This window comes from Leuciscus leuciscus, assembly GCF_965113295.1.
Source record: "Leuciscus leuciscus genome assembly, chromosome: 5".
NCBI classification, from domain to species: Eukaryota; Metazoa; Chordata; class Actinopteri; order Cypriniformes; family Leuciscidae; genus Leuciscus; species Leuciscus leuciscus.
In genome coordinates, this window is record NC_138729.1 from 50,533,690 (window position 1) to 50,558,763 (window position 25,074).

The 25,074-nt window shown below is 35.2% G+C and overlaps 1 protein-coding gene across 1 annotated transcript; it reads right to left on the reverse strand.

Annotated features, from left to right (window-relative positions):
• Nucleotides 1-1,765: 1,765 nt before the first annotated feature.
• gusb (glucuronidase, beta) lies at nt 1,766-24,705 on the reverse strand. Its single transcript, XM_082171243.1, has 12 exons — nt 24,409-24,705; nt 23,254-23,439; nt 22,042-22,223; nt 21,250-21,392; nt 19,720-19,907; nt 18,300-18,443; nt 16,378-16,556; nt 15,316-15,462; nt 9,029-9,113; nt 5,955-6,131; nt 4,777-4,912; nt 1,766-2,789 (listed from the first exon to the last, which is right to left on the reverse strand). Exons 1-12 carry the CDS (start codon nt 24,688-24,690, stop codon nt 2,641-2,643), a joined length of 1,998 nt encoding a protein of 665 aa, XP_082027369.1. The 5' UTR covers nt 24,691-24,705; the 3' UTR covers nt 1,766-2,640.
• Between the last annotated feature and the right edge of the window lie 369 nt (nt 24,706-25,074).

The following is a 25,074-nucleotide window of genomic DNA, read 5'->3' on the forward strand; positions in this document are numbered from 1 at the left end:
CAACATGAAACTGTGCTGGAAGTGTCACCAGAGGCTCTACACATGAACTCCAGCATTGACAACAGTGTTTGTGGACACAGAGTTTACTAAAAAGAAAGATTTTGAACAACTCACTGTCTCTGTGTCCGCCGGCATTTTGTCAGTCAAAAATAGTCGATCTCCGAATGCGAATGAACTGACTCTGAATCTTAGTATTGTTTCTTATATGAGGATCCTTTTTCAAATACAAGGTCAATATTGATTTTCACGAACGACAAAACAACAAATTATCCGTGAATTTATATTGAACTAAGCTTTAGGAGCTTTCCATCTTTACTCTCCTTCCCTGTTACGTTGCATTCGGAGATTGACTATTTTTGTCTATTTTGATGCTATCATAGTCGTGCCCCATTCACTCCCATTCACAAGGCATTTTAACCTAAAACTAAAATACGGTCAAACTTAAAAGTGGCGTTTCCATTCTAATTATGCTTTTAAACGAAAGTTTGCCTCTGGTAGATTCACAAAAAGACCCTAGGTTGCATTTTGGCGAGAGTTAAGGCCATTGCACACCGAGTCCGAAATTCGCATCCGAAATTTTCGCACGTAAAAAAAAAAATTCGACCTCACTTTATGTCAATCACGCTTGCACACTGTCTACGAAACTTTCGTCCGTAATAAAAAAAATCGGATCGGGTTCGATTTTCTGCGTTTTTCGCATTCACAGCCAGTATTTTGAGAGGTTTTTTGACAATTCAGAGCCACCGTACAAGCGAACGACAAAATCCCAGTAGCGTCTGACAAGTTGATACACTTCGTCTCGCAGCACAAAGTACTGTATGAAAAACAAAAACGTGTGTGTGTGTCCATACCTTAGACATACTGCCAGTCTCTGTTCAGGATCGATTGGTTCACGGAAATTGGTGGTCTTCTTTTTAATATGTGGCTCCAGTATCGCTAGCAAAGCATCAAACTATTCCACTGACATTCTGAGGTAAATTTTGAATCGCTCCTGATAATTTCGCAACTCCTTGATAAGGAGGTGAAACTCTCCTTCCTCTCGGTGCAATCTCAGGATTGGATGGACCCAATATTTCCTCTCTCTTTTTCTCTTTTTAAGAAGAAAGAGTGCAACAAAATCATCCTCACTTCTTGACGAATCCATTTTGTATTTTTTGCGTTTTTTTCCGCAAAGGTTTAATAAATACGCATCGGACTCAGTGTGCAAGGTTTCTGTGCGTGACGAATTTTTAGGCTGACGAACACGAAAAAACGCATACGAAAATTTCGGACTCAGTGTGCAATGGCCTTTACGCTTTAATGTAACAAAGCCTTGTTTTCTGAAATCACATTTTGATATCACTGGTTCGAAAACAAATGATTCGCAAAGGTTTTCGAAAGCGGCCATTACTACATTGACCCGCATATAAACTGGAATAAAAAAAATAAAAAAACACTGGCAGGGAAAGAGTTAAAGTAAAGTTCACTCTACTATCATACAAATCAACACAACACTGGTCACACAGATGAAACTCCAAACGGGAAATTCAAATTCATAGTTTAGAAAAACTACTTCCAGTGGAATACCCAGTGGCCTTATGGGAAACATGAAGGTCTTATGAGTAGAAATCTCAGTGAATCTCAGGAAAACACGTCCAGGTCACATTTCACCTCAAAAAGATTTTATTTATTTATTTTTGTTTATTACATTGTAATTTTATTTTGTATTTTGACGAACATTATTTTTTCTCACTTTATAAAATTTTTATTTATTTATTTTTCTGCAATTCTCATTAAATATCCATAAAAGGCAGTAGAACAAATATTACCATAATTTATAAATACGGTAACACTTTACAGTAAGGTTTCATTTGTTAACATACACTAGTAAACATGAACTAACAATGAAAAGGCATTTATTAATCTTAGTTGATGTTAATTTCAACATTTAATTTCAACATTATTAAAATCTGTAATTATTTAATGGACCTGAGCTGACAAAGATGAATAAATACTGTAACATATGCATTGCTCGTTGTTAGTTAACATTAGTTAATGCATTAAATAACATTAATGCAACCTTACTGTAGTGTTACCATAAATACATTACAATTTAAATGTTTTTTCCCTTTAAATTCTCATTGCATTAAATTTATGTTTTTATTTTCCTCAATGACGATCCCTATTAGATGCTCATTAGATAATGCTATTACTGCGATGCAAATATTTCTTGCATTAAAGTAATGAATTTGGCAAGAAATGTGTCTCGTAAATTCCAATGCAAATAATCTTTCCGGTCCTAAAACCGGCTTTTTTTTTTTTTTTGGTCAAACATGAGCTGGACTTTGAAATTCACTCATTTGAATATCACTGCAAACATTCACAACATGAACTCCGGCATAAGGCACATTTAAGGAAAGACGTTCCCGTTCCAGATTAATAGTGTTGCCACGTTTCTTAAGCGCTTTTATAACATGGACGTTTGCAATAAAAAGCTGAGTGTCTTTACAAAGATCCAGCAGCGCATGGATTCATCACAGCATTACAACAGATCTGTGTGATTGTCACAGTGTAGGAAGTTTAAGGCACTGTTACTTGATAAACGGCTCATTCCCACCAGGTCTTCCTGTTACCCAGCATGCCCAGGAACAGTGGATCGGCTCACTGGCAGGGATACCTGGTCCAGATGGGCAACACACCGGTCTCGTTGGCGATCCTCCAGTATCGCTCCCGCAGGAGGAACGCTCCGGCTTTGGGCTGCCGCTGCCGAGTGAAGATCCCTTTCTTATTCCCGACCACTCGAGCGATGGCTGGAGACAGAGAGAGATGAAACCATCAGGGCTTGTAACGCTTTATGGCCCTTTTAAATCAAATGAACAGCATATGTGACCCTGGACAACAAAACCAGTCACATGGGTCAATTTTTGTTAAATTGAGATTTATACATGATATGAACACTGAATAAATAAGCCTTCCATTGATGTTATGGTTTGTTATGATAGGACAATATTTGGTCGAGATACAACTATTGAAAATCTGGAATCTGAGGGTGCAAAAAATCTAAACATTGAGAAAATCTCCTTTAAAGTTGTTCATTTATGTTGGCGATTGTGCAGCATTCACTCACACAAATACATGTTTGATATATTTACGGTAGGAAATTTACTAAATCTCTTCATGGAACATGATCTTTACTTAATATCCTAATGATTTTTGGCATAAAAGAAAAATCTATAATTCTGACCCATACAATGTATTGTTGGCTATTGCCACAGATATACCCGTGCAACATGTGACGTGATCCAGGGTCTCACATATGTGTGGGGAAGAGCAGTGCCTACGGAAACATCCTAATGTGTAAAATTACTGTAAAAAGTAATATTTCAGTCTTTAACCTATTTTTAAAGAAAAGTAAGGATTCAAAATTATTTTATATCTTTTGAGCGTATGTGAACACAATGGCCAATCAGAGGCATTTAAAAATCCACTCAACAGCGCTCAAAATGCTAGAGGGAAATGCTGGCATCGTCACGTTTTTTCAAATTTACATACCGAATGTGACCCTGGACCACAAAACCAGTCACGAGTCGCACTGGTATATCTGTGGCAATAGCCAACAATACATTGTATGGGTCAAAATTATCGATTTTTCTTTTATGCCAAAAATCATTAGGATATTAAGTAAAGATCATGTTCCATGAAGATATTTAGTAAATTTCCTACCGTAAATATATCAAACATGTATTTGTGTGAGTGAATGCAGCACAATCGCCAACATAAATGAACAACTTTAAAGGAGATTTTCTCAATGTTTCGATATTTTTGCACCCTCAGATTCCAGATTTTCTAATAGTTGTATCTCGACCAAATATTGTCCTATCCTAACAAACCATACATCAATGGAAAGCTTATTTATTTAGCTTTCAGATGATGCATACATCTCAGTTTCAGGAAATTGACCCATGTGACTGGTTTTGTGGCCCAGGGTCACACACATATATATATACACACATGATGAAGAGATGTAATTTAGGCTTTTATTCACATATAAACTGTTCTCGCGCATCAAGCAAGTACGGTTGATATTCTGTTTATGTTTGCTGTTTAATGTTTATTTGTGAATAAAAGCCTAAATTCAATGTTCATCATATAAAGCGATCAAAACTCTCTTCAGAACATTTGGACTAAACCGCTCAATTAATATCGATCAGTTTTACGATCTCTTTATGAACTTTTTGAAGCGTTAAAGTGGCGTAGACTGTCAGTGGAGGGACAGAAAGCTCTCAGACTCTATAGTAAGTGCATGTAGTTCATTATTATTACTCAGTACTTAAACATATGATTACACTGTAATACTGACACCTTACAATAAAGTGTAACCAGATCTTCATTTGTGTCCTGAAGATGAACGAAAGTTTGGAACGACATGAGGGCGAGTAATTAATGACAGAATTTTCATTTTTGGGTTTCCAATTTTTCTGTCCCCAAATTTAAGATCTCTTGAAATGATAATTAAGATTCTTCTTATATCACTTATGATATGTAAGACTTTAATCAGACTGAATGAAGCACCTAAAGGGATCCTGTGGATGCTTTCCCTCAATTTCAAAACTACGAGTTGCATGGAAATGTACAGATGAAGTCTGGCGGACCGGCTGATAACCAGCGATCCATTCTGACACGTTTTCATTCTCTTATGATCAAAAGCGTGCGTGAAGTGAACCGTACACACGCCTGTTGATGTGTTCCAGAAAAACTTGTTCGGCTCAAAGGGAAAAGGCTGTGGTTATTTCCTACTTTGAGCCGTCATGAAGTCGGCAAAGTTCCAGATCAGTTCTCCTATGACGAACTCCTTCCTCTTCTGGTCAAACACGTTGTGGTAGTTCTGCAGGACCGTCTTCTGATACTCCTCTGAGAACATCATAGGCGGATCCTACAGGACAACACACACACACACACACACACACACACACACACACACACACACACACACACACACACACACACACACACACACACACACACACACACACACACGAAACCAGGTTTGAGTTTTCACACACCTGTCAATGATGGATAAACTGAACAACTATGAATAACTTAAACAGTAACTATGAAACTGTAAAAAAAAAATTTATAATAATATTTTTAATATATATATAATACAAATATTCTTATAACATCATAAATAATTTGCATAAATGTATGATTCACACACACATATATATATATATATATATATATATATACCATTTATTGTTAGTTTAACTACTTCTATTCTTCTCATTTGTAAGTCACTAAATGAATAAATGTAAATGTAACATTTCATATTTAAATTTTTTTTTCATAAATACATATTTAAATTCTCAAGACAAAAGACATTATTCCTTTATTGAATAAAAAAATACATCCCCCCCCCCCCCCCAAAAATATTCAGTATATAAAATATCCATAATCTTATGATATAAAATCTGATTTGCATATTTTTTTATGTAGATATTTATATTTGTATATATAGACCTATTTATCATAGAAGTATAGCATTGAAGTAAAAGGTCAAATTAAATAATCTAAATATCATATCTAAATAAATATATATCTACAATAAATGTTTTTAAAACAAAATGTTTAATATGCATAATTCCTTAAGTGAATAAAAAAAATCTATATCTATATATTTTAGTTAAAAAAGTATATAAAATATAAATTCTTACGACAAAAGTTCTGATTTCTTTAGTGAACCAAATGTCTATATATATACACACATATATATATATATATAATATTCTTACGCCACAAGATCTGATTTGCATAATTCCCTTTAGTAAATGCAAATAAATGGATGCCATCAGCAGGAGCAATTCATTCTTACCGTGTGAAGCCAGACCGGCTAGACAAGGTTCACATGAAGCATTAATGAAACGTGTGCTCAGACACGCTCAGATTATTGTGTTTTGTATTATTTGTGGACTCACGCTGTGTAGACCAGCAACAGCATCCGCTCCGTACTCGCTCTGGATTATGGGCTTCTTGTATTTCCCATACCAGTTATCAAACTGAGTGCTGAGCTGAAGACCGATGAGCTCTGTGTGACCCGGGTCATGATACCACGAGAAATAGCTGTTCACACAAATAACGTCCACATACGGGGCCTGAGGACGAGAACACGTCAACACAAACAGCATTTAGAACACAAATATATATATAAATACATATATACAGTACACATATATATATAAATACATATATACAGTACAGGTCAAAAGTTTGGACACATTACTATTTTTAATGTTTTTGAAAGAAGTTTCTTCTGCTCATCAAGCCTGCATTTATTTGATCAAAAATACAGAAAAAAAAATGTAATATTGTGATATATTATTACAACTTAAAATAATTGGTTTTCAATTTATTATACTTTAAATTATCATTTATTTCTGTGATGCAAAGCTGAATTTTCAGGATCATTACTCCAGTCTATCACATGATCCTTTAGAAATCATTCTAATATGATGATTCATTATCAAAGTTGGAAACAGTTCTGCTGCTTAATATTTTTTCATAATCTGTGATACTTTTCTAGGATACTTTGATAAAAAAAAATAAAAAAGAAGCAAATGTTTTAAAAACAGAAATCTTTTGTAACAACAATATCCACGACTGGTCAGTACGGAAGCCCTGAACCGCAACGAAAAAAAAAAAAAAAAAATCCACAAAAAAAAAAAAAATTACGTCAAAAAAAAAAAAAAAATTATGTAAAAAAAAAATGCTATCATTTCGAGATTAAAGTCGAAATGTTTCGAGATTAAAGTCGAAATCTTTCGAGATTAAAGTCGAAATCTTTCGAGAATAAAGTCTTCCGTAGAAGTTGTGTGTGTGCTTGCCGTTATTTCACATTGCCGCACAGGCATTCATGCGTGTGCGTGCGTGTGTGTGTGTGTGTGTGTGTGTGTGTGTGTGTGTAAACTGGATCTACACAAAATAATAGCTTTTTACTTTTATCTGGGCTTTCAACAAAGGGATATTCTACAGGTCTACCAACATGACATTAGGCTATAGGACTTTATAAAATATACTGTCAGACTGGATCAAGATATCCAGCTTTATGAATGAATGAATGAATGCATGAATGAGGCATTTATATAGCGCTTTCATATGTCTACTGTAGGCCTACACTTAAAAGCGCTTTACAATCATTTCAGGGAATCTTTCCTCAACCACCAGTGGTTATTATATTTGAGGAAATCACGGGATCCGGCCAAATGATTGGATACAGAATGATGCACTTAAAATGTATCCAGAACGTACGGTGTCTATTATAGACGGCAGTTCGACTTCACAAGCGCATGTATTTACACACACGCACACGCATGAATGCCTGTGCGGCAATGTGAAATAACGGCAAGCACACACACAACTTCTACGGAAGACTTTATTCTCGAAAGATTTCGACTTTAATCTCGAAAGATTTCGACTTTAATCTCGAAACATTTCGACTTTAATCTCGAAACATTTCGACTTTAATCTCGAAACATTTCGACTTTAATCTCGAAACATTTCGACTTTAATCTCGAAACATTTCGACTTTAATCTCGAAACATTTCGACTTTAATCTCGAAACATTTCGACTTTAATCTCGAAACATTTCGACTTTAATCTCGAAACATTTCGACTTTAATCTCGAAATGATCGCATTTTTTTTTTTTTTTTTACATATATTTTTTTTTTTACGTAATTTTTTTTTTTTTTTACGTTGCGGTTCAGGGCTTCCGTAGGTCAGTCATTTGGGGTCAGTAATTTTTTTTCTTTCTTTTTTTGAAATAAATCAATACTTTTATTCAGCAAGGATGTGTTACATTGATAAAAAGTGATAGTAAAGAAGATTTATAATTATATTATTAGAAAATATTTTTTTATTTTGAATAAATGCAGTTCTTTTTAACCTTTTATTCATCAAATATATTAGGCAGCAGAACTGTGTCCAACACTCATAATAAACCAGAATATTAGAATGATTTCTAAAGGATCATGTGATAGACTGGATGTCACATGTGACACTGAAGACTGGAGTAATGATGCTGAAAATTCAGCTTTGCATCACAGGAATAAATTATTTTTTAAAGTATATTCAAATAGAAAACTATTATTTTAAGTTATAGAGAAACACCCTCATTTCACAATATTACAGTTTTTTTTCTGTATTTTTGATCAAATAAACGCAGCCTTGATGAGCATTAGAGACTTATTTCAAAAATATAAAAAATTTCCAAACTTTTGACCTGTACTGTATATATTAGGGGCGTAACAATATATCATGTCACAATGTACCACAATACAAAAATGCAACAATATTTAGCGTGGATAGTGACAATATGTATTGTGTATAGTTCACCCAAAATAACAAAGTTTTCTGAGTTTTAGTGTCAGTACTACATTAAACTACTATATATAATGTTGGATATAATGTATAATAATGCAATGAGGGACTATTTGAGTAAAAAGTGGCCTACATTATTTTAAATATATCGAGTCAGTGACAGAAATCAAGCATATTCATCTAAAATAATTCTGTATTTTCAGCTTCAGAATCATGAATATTGTTATTCTGGTGTCTCTATTGTCCTGTATTGGGTTTCAGCACCAAGTCCAAGACTATTCATTTACACACACAATGTAATATCAAATTTAGCATTTCAATCAACAGCAAAAGTTTTGTAAACTTTTATCATATGTCTTTGAGTATCGCAATAATATCGTATCGTGAGTTCAGTATCGTGATCGTTACACCCCTAATATATAATATATATATATATATATATATAATCAGGTCTGTATGTTTGCAGTGTTCAGAGTGAAGTAAATTAATCTAAAGTAAACTTTAATGGTGCAGATCTACTGTAGTTCAACTCAACATGATAGCATGAAATATAAGATAAGACTTGTTTAAACAGCTGAAATAAGAAGGTCAGAAGGTACAAGGTTGTGAAATGATTACTTTGCAACATATTAGTTACTTAAAAATAAATGTATAAATGTGTAGTTTGTGTCTCACCCCTAGATCTCTGGCGTAGTTACTGTTCGTGATGTATGTGACCGGCCGGGTGGAATCCAGAGATTTCGTATGAGACACGAGTTCCCTACGGAAAAACACAACAGGAAAAAAGAAAAAACAGGATAAGACGCGTTTTCTGACACTACGAATTTAATCCAAGTTTAGTATGAATTAAAAAATGACCTATTCTCCATTTAAAAACAGGATTTAAACAGTTATTTACTGCATAAGGAAGTCTTAATTTATTATCTAAAATAATTTATAATGTTTAATGATTCACCATAAGAAATTTCTGGCTGATTAAATATACATTTTTATTGATTTCTATGACTTTCCATGATGTGTGATACTTAAATATTTAATTGTTACTATCATTTATTTTCATTTAATTTATATCATAAATTTATTGGTAACATTTAATAACATTAGATATCCATACGAGTTAACATTTACTTACTGTATATATTAACTGACGTTAACAAAACATTAAAGATGAATAACTACTGTAACAAATGTATTTCTCATTGTTAGTTAATACATTAACTGATTGTAAAGTGTTACCAAAGTAATTATTTATTTTATTTATTTAACTATTATTTATTTATTTTAATGAATTAATTCATATTATTTTTCACTCATTAAATATATATATATATATATATATACAGTACAGGACAAAAGTTTGGAAACATTACTTTTTTTTATATTTTTGAAAGAAGTCTCTAATGCTTATCAAGGCTGCGTTTATTTGATAAAAAATACAGAAAAAAAACAGTAATATTGTGAAATATTATTACAACTTAAAATAATAGTTTTCCCTATTTGAATATACTTTAAAAAATAATTTATTTCTGTGATGCAAAGCTGAATTTTCAGCATCATTACTCCAGTCTTCAGTGTCACATGTGACATCCAGTCTATCACATGATCCTTTAGAAATCATTCTAATATTCTGGTTTATTATGAGTGTTGGACACAGTTCTGCTGCCTAATATATTTGATGAATAAAAGGTTATAAAGAACTGCATTTATTCAAAATAAAAAAATATTTTCTAATAATATAAATCTTCTTTAATATCACTTTTTACCAATTTAACACATCCTTGCTGAATAAAAGTATTGATTTATAAAAAAAATAAAAAAAAAATAAAAAAGACTGACCCCAAATTACTGACCAGTAGTGTATATTGCTGTTACAAAAGATTTCTATTTTTAAAACATTTGCCTTTTTTTATTTTATTTTTTATTCATCAAAGTATCCTAAAAAAGTATCACAGGTTATGAAAAAATATTAAGCAGCAGAACTGTTTCCAACTTTGATAATGAATCATGATATTAGAATGATTTCTAAAGGATCATGTGATACCACACTTTTGACCTGTACTGTATATGTATATACACACACACACACACACACACACACACACACATATATATAGGGAACAAGAAACTAGTCAAACGTCAGTGATGCAGACAGAAGGGACATTAACATCGTGGCATTAAGTTTAATGTTGTACTAGCAAGCATTAATAATTCAAACGGACGTTATTTGCATCACTAGCATGCATGAAGAGCTAAAGCCGTTGAGACTCAGTGAGTCGTATATTAGACCATGAGAACGTGGCGTCTTTACGATGCTCAGGTATGTTAATGAGTGTTAGAGCAGGTGTTTCTCCCTGAAGACATTCTTCACACTCGCTGAACAAGACTCGACATACAATCACACACAAACACCCTCATTATGATGCATTATAACGGTCAAAACAACAGCTTGACATGAACACAGAGAAAACTCCACCAATACACACATGTAGACACAATTCACATTCACATTAAAGAGCATTTTTGCTCTCTTAAAGGGGTCATAACATGAGAAATCACAATTTTCCTTTGATCTTTTGACAATAAGAGGTCTTTGTACCATTAAAACATCCTGCAAGTTTCACATCCTAAAACGTCTTCCTCATTATAAACAAAGCATTTATTTAATCAAGCTCCAAAAACAGCTTGTTTGGATATTGTAGGATCTGTGATGTCATATGGGCAAAAACATTTGCATATGACCGCCTCCAGAGCAAAACATCGACGAATCGTTATAGATCATCACACCATAGGCTCCGCCCACTAGTGTTCAATCACTGAACGGCTGACATTTGCCTCACTGCATCACAAGCAAATAGAAGCCATTATAATGACTGACGCTGTCTACACTGATACAGTATACAGATGTGTGTTCAGATTATAATGACTGACTCTGTCTACACTGATACAGTATACAGATGTATGTTCAGATTATAATGACTGACGCTGTCTACACTGATACAGTATACAGATGTGTGTTCAGATTATCATGACTGACGCTGTCTACACTGATACAGTATACAGATGTGTGTTCAGATTATAATGACTGAAGCTGTCTACACTGATACAGTATACAGATGTGTGTTCAGATTATAATGACTGACGCTGTCTACACTGATACAGTATACAGATGTGTGTTCAGATTATAATGACTGACTCTGTCTACACTGATACAGTATACAGATGTGTGTTCAGATTATAATGACTGACTCTGTCTACACTGATACAGTATACAGATGTGTGTTCAGATTATAATGACTGATGCTGTCTACACTGATACAGTATACAGATGTGTGTTCAGATTATAATGACTGACTCTGTCTACACTGATACAGTATACAGATGTGTGTTCAGATTATAATGACTGACGCTGATACACTGATACAGTATACAGATGTGTGTTCAGATTATAATGACTGACGCTGATACACTGATACAGTATACAGATGTATGTTCAGATTATAATGACTGAAGCTGTCTACACTGATACAGTATACAGATGTGTGTTCAGATTATAATGACTGACTCTGTCTACACTGATACAGTATACAGATGTGTGTTCAGATTATAATGACTGAAGCTGTCTACACTGATACAGTATACAGATGTGTGTTCAGATTATAATGACTGACGCTGTCTACACTGATACAGTATACAGATGTGTGTTCAGATTATAATGACTGACTCTGTCTACACTGATACAGTATACAGATGTGTGTTCAGATTATAATGACTGACTCTGTCTACACTGATACAGTATACAGATGTGTGTTCAGATTATGACTGACGCTGTCTACACTGATACAGTATACAGATGTGTGTTCAGATTATAATGACTGACGCTGTCTACACTGATACAGTATACAGATGTGTGTTCAGATTATAATGACTGACGCTGTCTACACTGATACAGTATACAGATGTGTGTTCAGATTATAATGACTGACGCTGATACACTGATACAGTATACAGATGTGTGTTCAGATTATAATGACTGACGCTGTCTACACTGATACAGTATACAGATGTGTGTTCAGATTATAATGACTGACTCTGTCTACACTGATACAGTATACAGATGTGTGTTCAGATTATAATGACTGATGCTGTCTACACTGATACAGTATACAGATGTGTGTTCAGATTATAATGACTGACGCTGATACACTGATACAGTATACAGATGTGTGTTCAGATTATAATGACTGACGCTGATACACTGATACAGTATACAGATGTGTGTTCAGATTATAATGACTGAAGCTGTCTACACTGATACAGTATAAAGATGTGTGTTCAGATTACAATGACTGAAGCTGTCTACACTGATACAGTATACAGATGTGTGTTCAGATTATAATGACTGACGCTGTCTACACTGATACAGTATACAGATGTGTGTTCAGATTATAATGACTGACGCTGTCTACACTGATACAGTATACAGATGTGTGTTCAGATTATAATGACTGACTCTGTCTACACTGATACAGTATGCAGATGTGTGTTCAGATTATAATGACTGACGCTGATACACTGATACAGTATACAGATGTGTGTTCAGATTATAATGACTGACACTGTCTACACTGATACAGTATACAGATGTGCGTTCAGATTATAATGACGGACTCTGTCTACACTGATACAGTATACAGATGTGTGTTCAGATTATAATGACTGACTCTGTCTACACTGATACAGTATACAGATGTGTGTTCAGATTATAATGACTGACGCTGATACACTGATACAGTATACAGATGTGCGTTCAGATTATAATGACTGACTCTGTCTACACTGATACAGTATACAGATGTGTGTTCAGATTATAATGACTGACTCTGTCTACACTGATACAGTATACAGATGTGTGTTCAGATTATAATGACTGAAGCTGTCTACACTGATACAGTATACAGATGTGTGTTCAGATTATAATGACTGACTCTGTCTACACTGATACAGTATACAGATGTGTGTTCAGATTATAATGACTGACTCTGTCTACACTGATACAGTATACAGATGTGTGTTCAGATTATAATGACTGAAGCTGTCTACACTGATACAGTATACAGATGTGTGTTCAGATTATAATGACTGACGCTGATACACTGATACAGTATACAGATGTGTGTTCAGATTATAATGACTGACGCTGTCTACACTGATACAGTATACAGATGTGCGTTCAGATTATAATGACTGACGCTGTCTACACTGATACAGTATACAGATGTGTGTTCAGATTATAATGACTGACACTGTCTACACTGATACAGTATACAGATGTGTGTTCAGATTATAATGACTGAAGCTGTCTACACTGATACAGTATACAGATGTGTGTTCAGATTATAATGACTGACGCTGTCTACACTGATACAGTATACAGATGTGTGTTCAGATTATAATGACTGACACTGTCTACACTGATACAGTATACAGATGTGTGTTCAGATTATAATGACTGACGCTGATACACTGATACAGTATACAGATGTGTGTTCAGATTATAATGACTGACGCTGTCTACACTGATACAGTATACAGATGTGTGTTCAGATTATCATGACTGACGCTGATACACTGATACAGTATACAGATGTGTGTTCAGATTATAATGACTGACGCTGTCTACACTGATACAGTATACAGATGTGTGTTCAGATTATAATGACTGACGCTGATACACTGATACAGTATACAGATGTGTGTTCAGATTATAATGACTGACGCTGTCTACACTGATACAGTATACAGATGTGTGTTCAGATTATCATGACTGACGCTGATACACTGATACAGTATACAGATGTGTGTTCAGATTATAATGACTGACATTGATACACTGATACAGTATACAGATGTGTGTTCAGATTATAATGACTGACGCTGTCTACACTGATACAGTATACAGATGTGTGTTCAGATTATAATGACTGATGCTGTCTACACTGATACAGTATACAGATGTGTGTTCAGATTATAATGACTGACGCTGTCTACACTGATACAGTATACAGATGTGTGTTCAGATTATAATGACTGATGCTGTCTACACTGATACAGTATACAGATGTGTGTTCAGATTATAATGACTCACGCTGTCTACACTGATACAGTATACAGATGTGTGTTCAGATTATAATGACTGAAGCTGATACACTGATACAGTATACAGATGTGTGTTCAGATTATAATGACTGACGCTGTCTACACTGATACAGTATACAGATGTGTGTTCAGATTATAATGACTGACTCTGTCTACACTGATACAGTATACAGATGTGTGTTCAGATTATAATGACTGAAGCTGTCTACACTGATACAGTATACAGATGTGTGTTCAGATTATAATGACTGACGCTGTCTACACTGATACATGCTTTATTACGTCGGAGGATTATATGTTTGTTCGGAGCATTTGACTGAAGATGGCTTTGTAAATGAGGCACAGTGTAATGGAGAGTTCACTAAAGCAGTCCGCTGTATTGGATCTGACAGCAGCTGCATCACAAAAAAGTAAGTCAATTATTTCATAATGCTTTATCTGGGTTTATATGGATAATGTTTTACTCCTGAAATAGCGAGTGTTCATTGATACCGTTTCCTAGGCAATGACGTTAGCCAATCATAACAGTGGCTTTTACTGAGAAGGCCTTGAAAACTGTTCATTTCAGACAGAGGCTCAGAATGAGGGTTGATAATAAAATTATTCTGCATATATAAATATAATTTTTGTGCAAAAAACTTTTTTAACATTATAAATGAACCCAAGGAACATTTTAAATAATAATAAAATCCATGTCATGACCCTTTTAAAACAAGATTTAAGACTTTGAATCACGTTATAACAACAGAAGGTCAGTGTTTCATCTGAAACCGTTAAATAAATCATTCATATTTAGTTTGTCTCACTTGAAATAGAGTCCCGCGGGCGGCATTTCAGACGCAGGCTCATTGGCCACAGACCACATGACCACAGAGGGATGGTTTTTATCACGTCTGACCAACTCTTCCATGACGATCAGGTGATGAGCCAGAGAAGCGTTCCCGAAACTGTGTCTGAGGGCGACACACACACACACACAAACACAAGCACGCACACACGATCAAGATATAATAATAAAACCAGCTCATATCAAAGCACTTCAAATAGATTGAGATCAATTAGTGTTGTTATGATTATAAATCGTTTTTGTTAACTAAAATAATTCATTATAAAATAACATTTGAATAAAAACATTTGAATGTTTGAATTATTATTATTATAATTTTTTACAAATGCTGTCTTGGCAATGAACTGAAATAAGTTTAAGCACTAAAACTGAAAAAAGCTAAAATGGCAAAAAAAAAGAAGAAGAATAAATAAAAAAATCACATGAAAACTGGAAATACATCAAATAAAGGCTAATTCAAAATATGAATAAAGACTACAATAGTATATAGTTAGTTCACTAAAACTAAATGTATTAAAAATTATTTTCAGTATTTGAAATTAAATAAAAATATTAGATGAAAAACTGAAATAAACATAAATTAAGAGCTAATTCAAAATATGAATAAATACTATAATATTTCATAAATAATACTAAAATAACATTGACTGGCCAAATGATTCAGCAACATTAGTTAACTACATTAGCTACCATGAACTAACAATAAAAAAAAGCATTTAATAATTTTAGTTAATGTTAGTTTCAACATTTACTAATACATTATTAAAATAAAAAGTTGTATCTGTTAATATTATTAAATGGACTTGAGCTGACATGAACAAACAAACAGTGAAATGTTGTAATGTTATTAAACATAGATTAATAAACATTAACGTTAAGTGTTTCCAACCGAATCCTGTCAGACATGGATTCATTTCCTTCAAGCTTGTGACTTTAAAATCATTCTAGACAGAGGAAAAAGGGGTAAAACGTGTGTGAACGTGTGTGAAAGTACTGAGTGTTTGATGGGACGGCGTCTCACATCTCTTTAATGCCCACTCCAGGACACTCGTCTATAACCACGATGCCGTGACGGTCGGCCATCTGCAGGATCTCTTCGGCGTAGGGATAGTGACTGGTGCGGAACGAGTTGGACCCCATCCACTTCATCAGGTTAAAATCCTTCACGATCAGAGGCCAGTCGAAGCCTTTGCCCCGGATCTGAGGCACAAACAGCATTCATCATAAACCATAAACATAAAAAAACATAAGGTTCAGTTAGTTAACATTGGTCAATGGATTAACAAGCATTACACAACAGTGAGCCAGTGTTTCATTGAGACAATATTAGAGTTTTTATTAATATTTTTTTAGTTTATATTATTTATTGATACAATTGAATTGATACAAAATTCTGAATCGATAAATAATTTGATTATAGCATTACTCAGAAATGAAAGTTTCTGCATTTTAATGTGTTATTTTATATATAAGTAAATATTGCTGTTGATTCTTATATGTCATGGAAAACATGGAGATGTTAAAATTTTGATTTCCAGGCCTGAACTTTTTTTGTGTTTAAAAAAATAAAATAAATAAACATAAATACATTTATTGGATAAATTAAACAAAAATAAATAATAAATAAATAAAACATAAAATAATACTTTTTATAAAAAAAAAAAGAAAATTAGAAAAACGTTACATTAGTCAAAGAAAATTGTGCCACCACTGAAATATGAAATGGGATGTGAGGATGCAGTGTTTTACAGTGTGTGCGCATCAAGCATCAGCTATAATAACAGAACTACACACTCAGTGAGAGGATGTGGCGTGTGGTGGAGGTAATAGCTGCTATCAGCTGGTTTTACCAGACGCTTGGCTTACAAATACAAATGTGCTCTTAAAAGAATGTTAACACTCATTTTTATGATGCAGTTGGTGTGAAAATGTGCAAACATTAATGAGATTTGAGAGCTTTGATTATATGATATGCTATCAAATGATTTCAGAAGAATCTGAATATAATCCATGAGCCTTATAAACTAATTTATGAAACTTAAAGGGATATTTCGCCGCTGGAAAGATGAATGTGTATTTAAATTGGGTCATTTATGTAGTAGAAATGTGAAATTATTTTAGAAGTTGGTGCCTTCTAGACTGAGAAAAGCCAGGAAATGTATTTTTGGCTCATGTGGATGAAAGACTACAACTCCCAGAATGCACTTGCTTCGCTGCCCTACGAGGCCACGCCCACGCCACGCCTACCGGTTACAGAGGGCAGTGTTGGGAGAAATGATACAGCTAGGCTACTAGTCGACTGGAAACTGAAAAGATGGCGTTTTATGGTGAGATCCCCCTATGGGCGGGTTGAAGACATGTGGGACGAGCTCCTCCTACTGGCTGGAGTCTCTCGCCTCTGGACACAAAAGCCTCTGATGATGATAAATGAAGATTTTTGCGTCATCAGAGTTTTTTTTCCAGACACACAATACAGAAATCTCTCGTCTCAGGGGGACATGAGGGAGGGAAGCACGGTCATTCGAGAATACTACCGGGTTTCTACTGATACAAAGCTTAATGCTAATCGGTGAAGTATCCCTTTAAATGTGCCTTTTGTCATTTGTGAAGCTTGAAAGCATCCAAACCTCATTCAGTTGGATAAGAGCATGTGCTAAACATGTTCCACTGAAGACAGAAAGTCAAAAATGACAAGGAATCCGTTTCTTTAAAAAGGGTCAGTGTAGGAATTACAGTCATTCTCAGCATAGAAACATGAGAAAACTAATGAATTTCACCATTGTTGCTTGATATTACTATAGCTTAAACGATTACTGCCAGTGTCATATGCTCATACATGTCTGTTTTGTATCTGGTTTTCTATAGGCAGCGTAAGAGCATGTCAGTATTGTGTGTGTGTTGCATGAAAGGTGTGTGTGTTTGCTGCCCTCTGCTGACACTCACGTCTGCGTCCTCGTGCTTGTTGACCCCGTGGAAGTAGAACGGCTTGTTGTTGATGAGAAACTGTGTGCTGGTGACCTTAACCGTACGAATACCCACAGAAAGAGTGTAAACATCCGTCTGTCCGTCCTCTGCTGTTGCCTGAACCTACACAAACAGCAGAACAAACACGAGTTATTCAATCAATTCACTGAAACGCTTTGAACTGACTCACAAAAATTTATCTCTAAACTCTGTGACACTTTTCAATAAGATTCACACATTAAACTAACAATGAAAAACACTCCTAAAGCATTTATTAATCTTAGTTAATTTCAACATTTCCTAGTACATTATTAAAGCCAAAAGTTGTATCTGTTAATAATTTTTAATAGACCTGTGCTAACATGTACCAATTAAACGTTTTATTAACTAATGTAGCAAATGCATTCCTCATTGTTATTGTTAGTTAATGCATAAACTAAATGCGACCTTATCGTCTAATGCTACTTTTTTCTACTGAAGTTTCAATCAAAAATGTTATTTAAAATCTAACTACACAATATGGCCAAATAAATAGAGCATTGTAATCAGTGCAATATTTGCTTATTAATTTTACATAACCAGGAAAAGTTTTTTTTTTACAAAAAAGTTGCTTTATCCAAAGTTGCTTATATTGCATTATGCATTCCCTGATCATTGCAAATATATTGTCAATATTAGACATGCACCCAACCCTAAGAAACCAATCACATCTGACTTCATGTTTAAGTCACCATGAGATCAAAATGGACAATTCTTGTTTTGTTTTTTAATTGCAGTATTTATTATACAGTATTTATCTGTGCACACATATATATATATATATATATATATATATATATATATTTATTCATGTGCCTTGTAATCTTGAATTAAAATAACTCTCCCTCTTGCAGCGACATCTCATCTCTTCTCTGATGACGAGGGCGGAGCAACCTGTCACTCACATGAGATCAGCCAATAGCAAACCACAACCATCCAATCAATTCCCCACAGACAAAATCAATATAAATACACACACATGCACGTATATATTTAAGAAATATTTGCGTGTATATACTGTAAATATATTTATTATAATATTTAATTTATTATAATAATATATAATTAATTAATTAATTATATTTATTAATTATAATATTATTATATAAATATTTTATATATAAATAACAAATTTTTCTTAAATATATACATGCATGTGTGTGTATTTATATTGACAAAATAATTATACACAGTACACACAAGTATTATGTAAACGCAAACTTTTATTTTGGAAGCGATTAATCGGTTCACAGCCCTTGTTCCAGAAGCCGTTTCACTCAGATATACGTCACACTAGAGATGGAAAGATTAGTGCAACTTCCGTTTCATGCCGACACCATCAGAGAGTAACTTCACTGACCTCCATGGAGTAAAGGTATCCTGGGTTTTCGTGCATCAGGTACGGCCACCAGAGGTTGACGTCAGTGACCTTGAGGATTCCTTGGGAGGCATTAGCCGAAGCCACACATCTGCCGTCCTTTGCAGAGAGCGTCACTTTCACAGCAGCTTTAGAGCCGCCCAACACGGACACATTATAACTCACCAGCCCTAAATCACAGGACACACATATGAACAGATCAATTAGGACTAAATCAATGAACATTTTCAACAAATGCATCAGGTCTATTCACGTGACATCACACTCTTATAGGAACACCCACATTGGGGGTTCAAAACAACGCTTTCCTCCATTGACCACCAGGTTTGTATTAAAGGGATAGTTCACCGATTAGCATTAAGCTTTGGATCAGTAGAAACCCGGTAGTATTCTGGAATGACCGTGCTTCCCTCCCTCATGTCCCCCTGAGACCAGAGATTTCTGTATTGTGTGTCTGGAAAAAACCCTCCAATGACAAAAAAAATCATCATTTATCATCAGAGGCTTGTTTGTCCAGAGGCGAGAGACTCCAGCCAGTAGGAGGAGCTCGTTCCGCATGTCTTCAACCCGCCCATAGGGGGATCTCACCATAAAACACCGTCTTTTCAGTTTCGAGTCGACTAGTAGCCTAGCTGTATCATTTCTCCCGATACTGTCCTCTGTAACCAGGAGGCGTGGCTTGGGAGTGTCCTCGTAGGGCAGCGAAGCCAGTGCATTCTGGGAGTTGTAGTCTTTCATCCACATGAGCCAAAAATACATTTCCTGGCTTTTCTCAGTCTAGAAGGCACCAACTTCTAAAATAATTTCACATTTCTACTACATAAATGACCCAATTTAAATACACATTCATCTTTCCAGCGGCGAAATATCCCTTTAAGTGCTCATGTAGAGAGACAGTGATATTAAAAGACTAAATTCAGGATACACCCTATTGAGGATGCATACTATATACAGGATAGCAGATGAACCCAGAATATAAACGCAACACACAGTTTCTCGTTGTTTTTCCATAAAAAACCATAATAAAGAAAAGCGCTTTATAATGTCCCACTATTTTTAGTGACTGAAATACTGCAGCAGGTGCTGTTTATGGATCACAAGTGCCTAAAACTTACATTTTGTACACATATTTTTGAGGTGTGATCAAAATATTTGTGAAACTATAAACTATGTCCATTCCCACAAAAAATAACTCAGTTTGTTAAAACACGTGAAAATCACACTTACACAGAACGTCTATGAATGTTCAAATACACTATAAAAATACTACATTTTGACTTTTCATTTTGGAAAGTGCTTCTGAGAAATGTTTGAATTCACACTTAATAAACAGAAGAGGGGATTTGAGGAATCTACATTTATGTATAAAATATTTTGCTAATATTATAATGTTATTAATCAAGTAAAACAGACAGAAGTCTGTGAAAGGTTATACCATTCATTATATGTTCTAAGGTGAATGTGAAAGTATGAGGAGCCACATCTTTTTCTGTAAGCCAATTCTCCGCTTACCAATGTTATCAGAGAATGACGTCTCCACTGTGATGTCATCAATGTGCACCTTTGGTGTCGTGTACATCAGGACCGATCGGTGTATTCCAGCGTAGTTGAAGAAATCAAAGTTAGTGTTCTGGACGAAGTAGCCAGCGGGGTATCTGTAAAGGAAAATGGTAAAGAAATAAAATTGTTATATTTATCACAATTTATCACAAAAATTATTACACACACACACTCTCACTCACTCACTCACTCACTCACTCACTCACTCACTCACTCACACACAGACAAAAAGTACAAAAAAGTATTTTCGTCACTTCATAACATTAAGATTTAACCACTTTAGTCACATGGACTTTTTTAACAGTGTCTTTACTACCTTTCTGGGCCTTGAAAGTTGCAAAGATGTTGCTGCCTATAGGTGGTTCAGAAAGATTTCATCAAAAATATCTTAATTTGTGTTCCGAAGATGAACGAAGGTCTTACGGGGTTGGAACAAGATGAGGGAGACTAATTACTGACAGAATTTTCATTTTTGGGTGAATTAACCCTTTAAGTGTGAGAGCTTAATTAAACACGGGGAGAGTGTCATGGCAAGCACAAGAAATGCCGGGACAATTGTGTGGCAAACATTTAGTTGTGGTGCTTCTAACTTTTTGCAAAAGCCCCTTTTGAGTTTGTGAAGCATTACTGGAACATGTTAAACACCAGTTGATATTTATTGCAATGCTATTCAGACATTTTTAAGTGTGATTTCAGTGCCCAAATACTTATTTTATAGCTTTACGCTATATGGACGTATCAAACCTGGTGCGATCGTTCATGTACTGGATGGTTCCTGGTGGAAGCGTCTCTGGGGTTAAAGTGTTGTTCACTGCAATGGTGATCCGACATGCAGTTCCGGTGCTCTTACGCAGGACGCCACTGATGTCCGACTCAAAGGGAAGATGACCGCCCGCGTGTTCAGTCATCTTGACCCCGTTCACCCACTGCAACATTGGAAAAATCAAAGAATCTGTGTGTCAGTCCTGAGACTGTGACTAACCAAATGAGTCAAAGACAATGGGCCCTATTTTAAAGATCTAAGGCATGGTATAAAGCGGGCGCAAGTGCACTGAGGGCGTGTCCGAATCCACTTTTGCTATTTTAACGACGGGAAAAATGGTCGCGCTCCCGGCGCATGGTCTAAAAGGGTCGTCCCTATTCTCATGATGAGTAATGGGTGTGTTTTGGGCGTAACGTGAAATAAACCAGAGTCTCATCTCCCATTCCCTTTAAAAGCCAATTGCACTCGCGTCATGGCGGAATTTGCAAGCGGAAAGACTGAACGCTCGTGCGCGAGGTTAAAGCTGTGTGTGTGTGTGTGTGTGTGTGTGTGTGTGTGTGTGTGTGTGTGTGTGTGTGTGTGTGAGAGGTTAAAGCGCAAACAGATCATCTACAGGACAAGACGGATTCCACCATATCTTTATGTAAACAATAATAATCTTTTACATTGTAATCCTTTTATTTGTAATATTTGGCATGTTTGAGTGCTATGTGTGTGTAATACGCAGAATGTGTGTGTAATAAGCAGAGTTTGTGTATAATAAGCAGAGTGTATGCGCGTTGTGGCGCATATTACTAATGCGCTCTTTAAATAATAATAAAAAATATTGCGTCATTGACTTTAGACCAGGGTTCAGTTGGTCAATGGCTCAGTCTATTTCAGTTCCTCAAAATAGCAACGCTCCAACAATGCGCCAGAACACACACCTGGTTCTCAGACCAGCAGGCCATGGGCGCACAGATGAATTTGCTATTTAAACAACGTGGCGCAGGACGTGAGAATAATAACGGCGTCGGGCTGAAACTAGCAAACAAACACTTGCATCGCGTGTGGCGTATGATAGGGCCCAATGTGACACTTGCACCAGATTACAGACACGCAAGAACCTGTGACAAATGACATATCAATCTGGAAAGTGTATGCATGATAAAACACAGAGAAAAGAATCACTGAAGGGAATCTCATGCACTTACAAGCACAGAATAATAGTGTGCACTTCCAACTCGGAGCATGATCCGTGTTCCCTGATCCTGGATCCAGCGCGCAGGCACCCACAATTCCCTCTCATACCAAACCCAGCCAATGAAATCCCTGATTTTGGAGTCTTGTGTGATGTCATTGTAGCTGGACGGCACCGGCATGTCAATTACTGGACCCGTCTGGAACAAAAAAAACACCATCAAAGACATAAGCACCTAAAATCAGACTCAAACTGCAAAATATCAATGATTTCATGCTTAATATGCAACATCTTATATTGGAACAACAAGTTGGCGGACTATGTTTACTACTTTGGCAATAGCCTCTAATAAAATCCAGGAATATAACATTTTATTCTGATCAAAACTTTTAGTATTCTTCTTAATAAACTCGCTCTCTCTCTCTCTCTCTCTCTATGTATATATATATATATATATATATAAAGATTTTAAAAAGCTAGTTTAAACTAACTAAATGTAATAATAATTAAATAATTTTAGTAATATAATGAATTAGGGGGCGGGGGGGTCTTTATCCTTGAAAATATATAGATCTGCCTTTTACATTTTAGAAGGGGGTTCCTGAAATATGATCATTTTATTAAATAAAACATTTGAAAAACAATGAAAAGTTATGATATTAAAAGAATGAATAATGCACAATAATAAAAATGATTAGAAATATATTTTAAATAAATAAATAATATGATACATACACTTCAGTACTATAGTATAGTAAGTAAAGAACTGTTAGAAGTAGAAATTAATATAATAATATATTAAAATAATAAAATAATATTTTACACATTTTTTTTGTTGTCTTTATTCATCAACATTTTAGGATGGGGGTCCCTCGCATGAGTATGATGGTATTTAGCTTTTTATCCAGTAAAATTTCATATACAGTAGGGTCCAAATGTCTGAGATTTTGTTTTATTTAAAACAATGTGATAATGTATGTAATATTTATAATGTAAAAGTTAAACAAAAAAAAGTTGTAATGAAATTAATAATACACAGTTTCTATCTGAAGCTCGAGATGCTCTTTAAAACATGTCAAACTCGACTTTTCACTCAGATTATTGTGCTGATAATGTAATAGTGTATCTGTATTATTATCCAGCTGTGCTGCGTCAGAGCTCACGTGACCTCCGCTAGTGGACTCTTGAACCACTCCTTCTTGAAGCCTAGGTTCCGCTCCGGAGAAAGATCCGCTCTGAATCTCCACAGGCCGCTCACATCTTTCACTTCTCTCGAGGGAGAGTCTGTGGGGAACAGCATCCCGCCCTGCAGAGACTGACACACACTGCAGACAGCGGCCAGTAACACACACTTGACCACAAGCCCCTCTCCTGTTGAGCCCATCACGCGCGCGCTGCTCAACTTCTGTTTACACTCACTGCGTCGCTCCACTTCCGCGCGTGACGTCATTCACGCGCGACATCCGCACGGTCAGAACGTAATTTGATTTTTAAAAAATTAACACATAATATTTGATATTGCTATAACATGCGTTTTTTTGTTTTCACGATTTGTCTCATATTTATATGATTTTAGTCTTTTTTTTTATATGAAATAGGACAAAAACAGTGTGTACTAACACAGTTGGTTCCCGCGCTTTGATGGTTCAAATTATAACGGTCCAGTGACAGTCAACGGTCGGACATCAATTACTTCACGCCAAAAAATACAATTTCGAGAAGCCTGTGTAAAAGAATAATACTTTAAAATATCTTAAATAACCTCAAAAGTGCAGCTGTCATGTTGACCACGAGGGGGAGACAACATATTACTTACGTTCACGGTTCACAACGT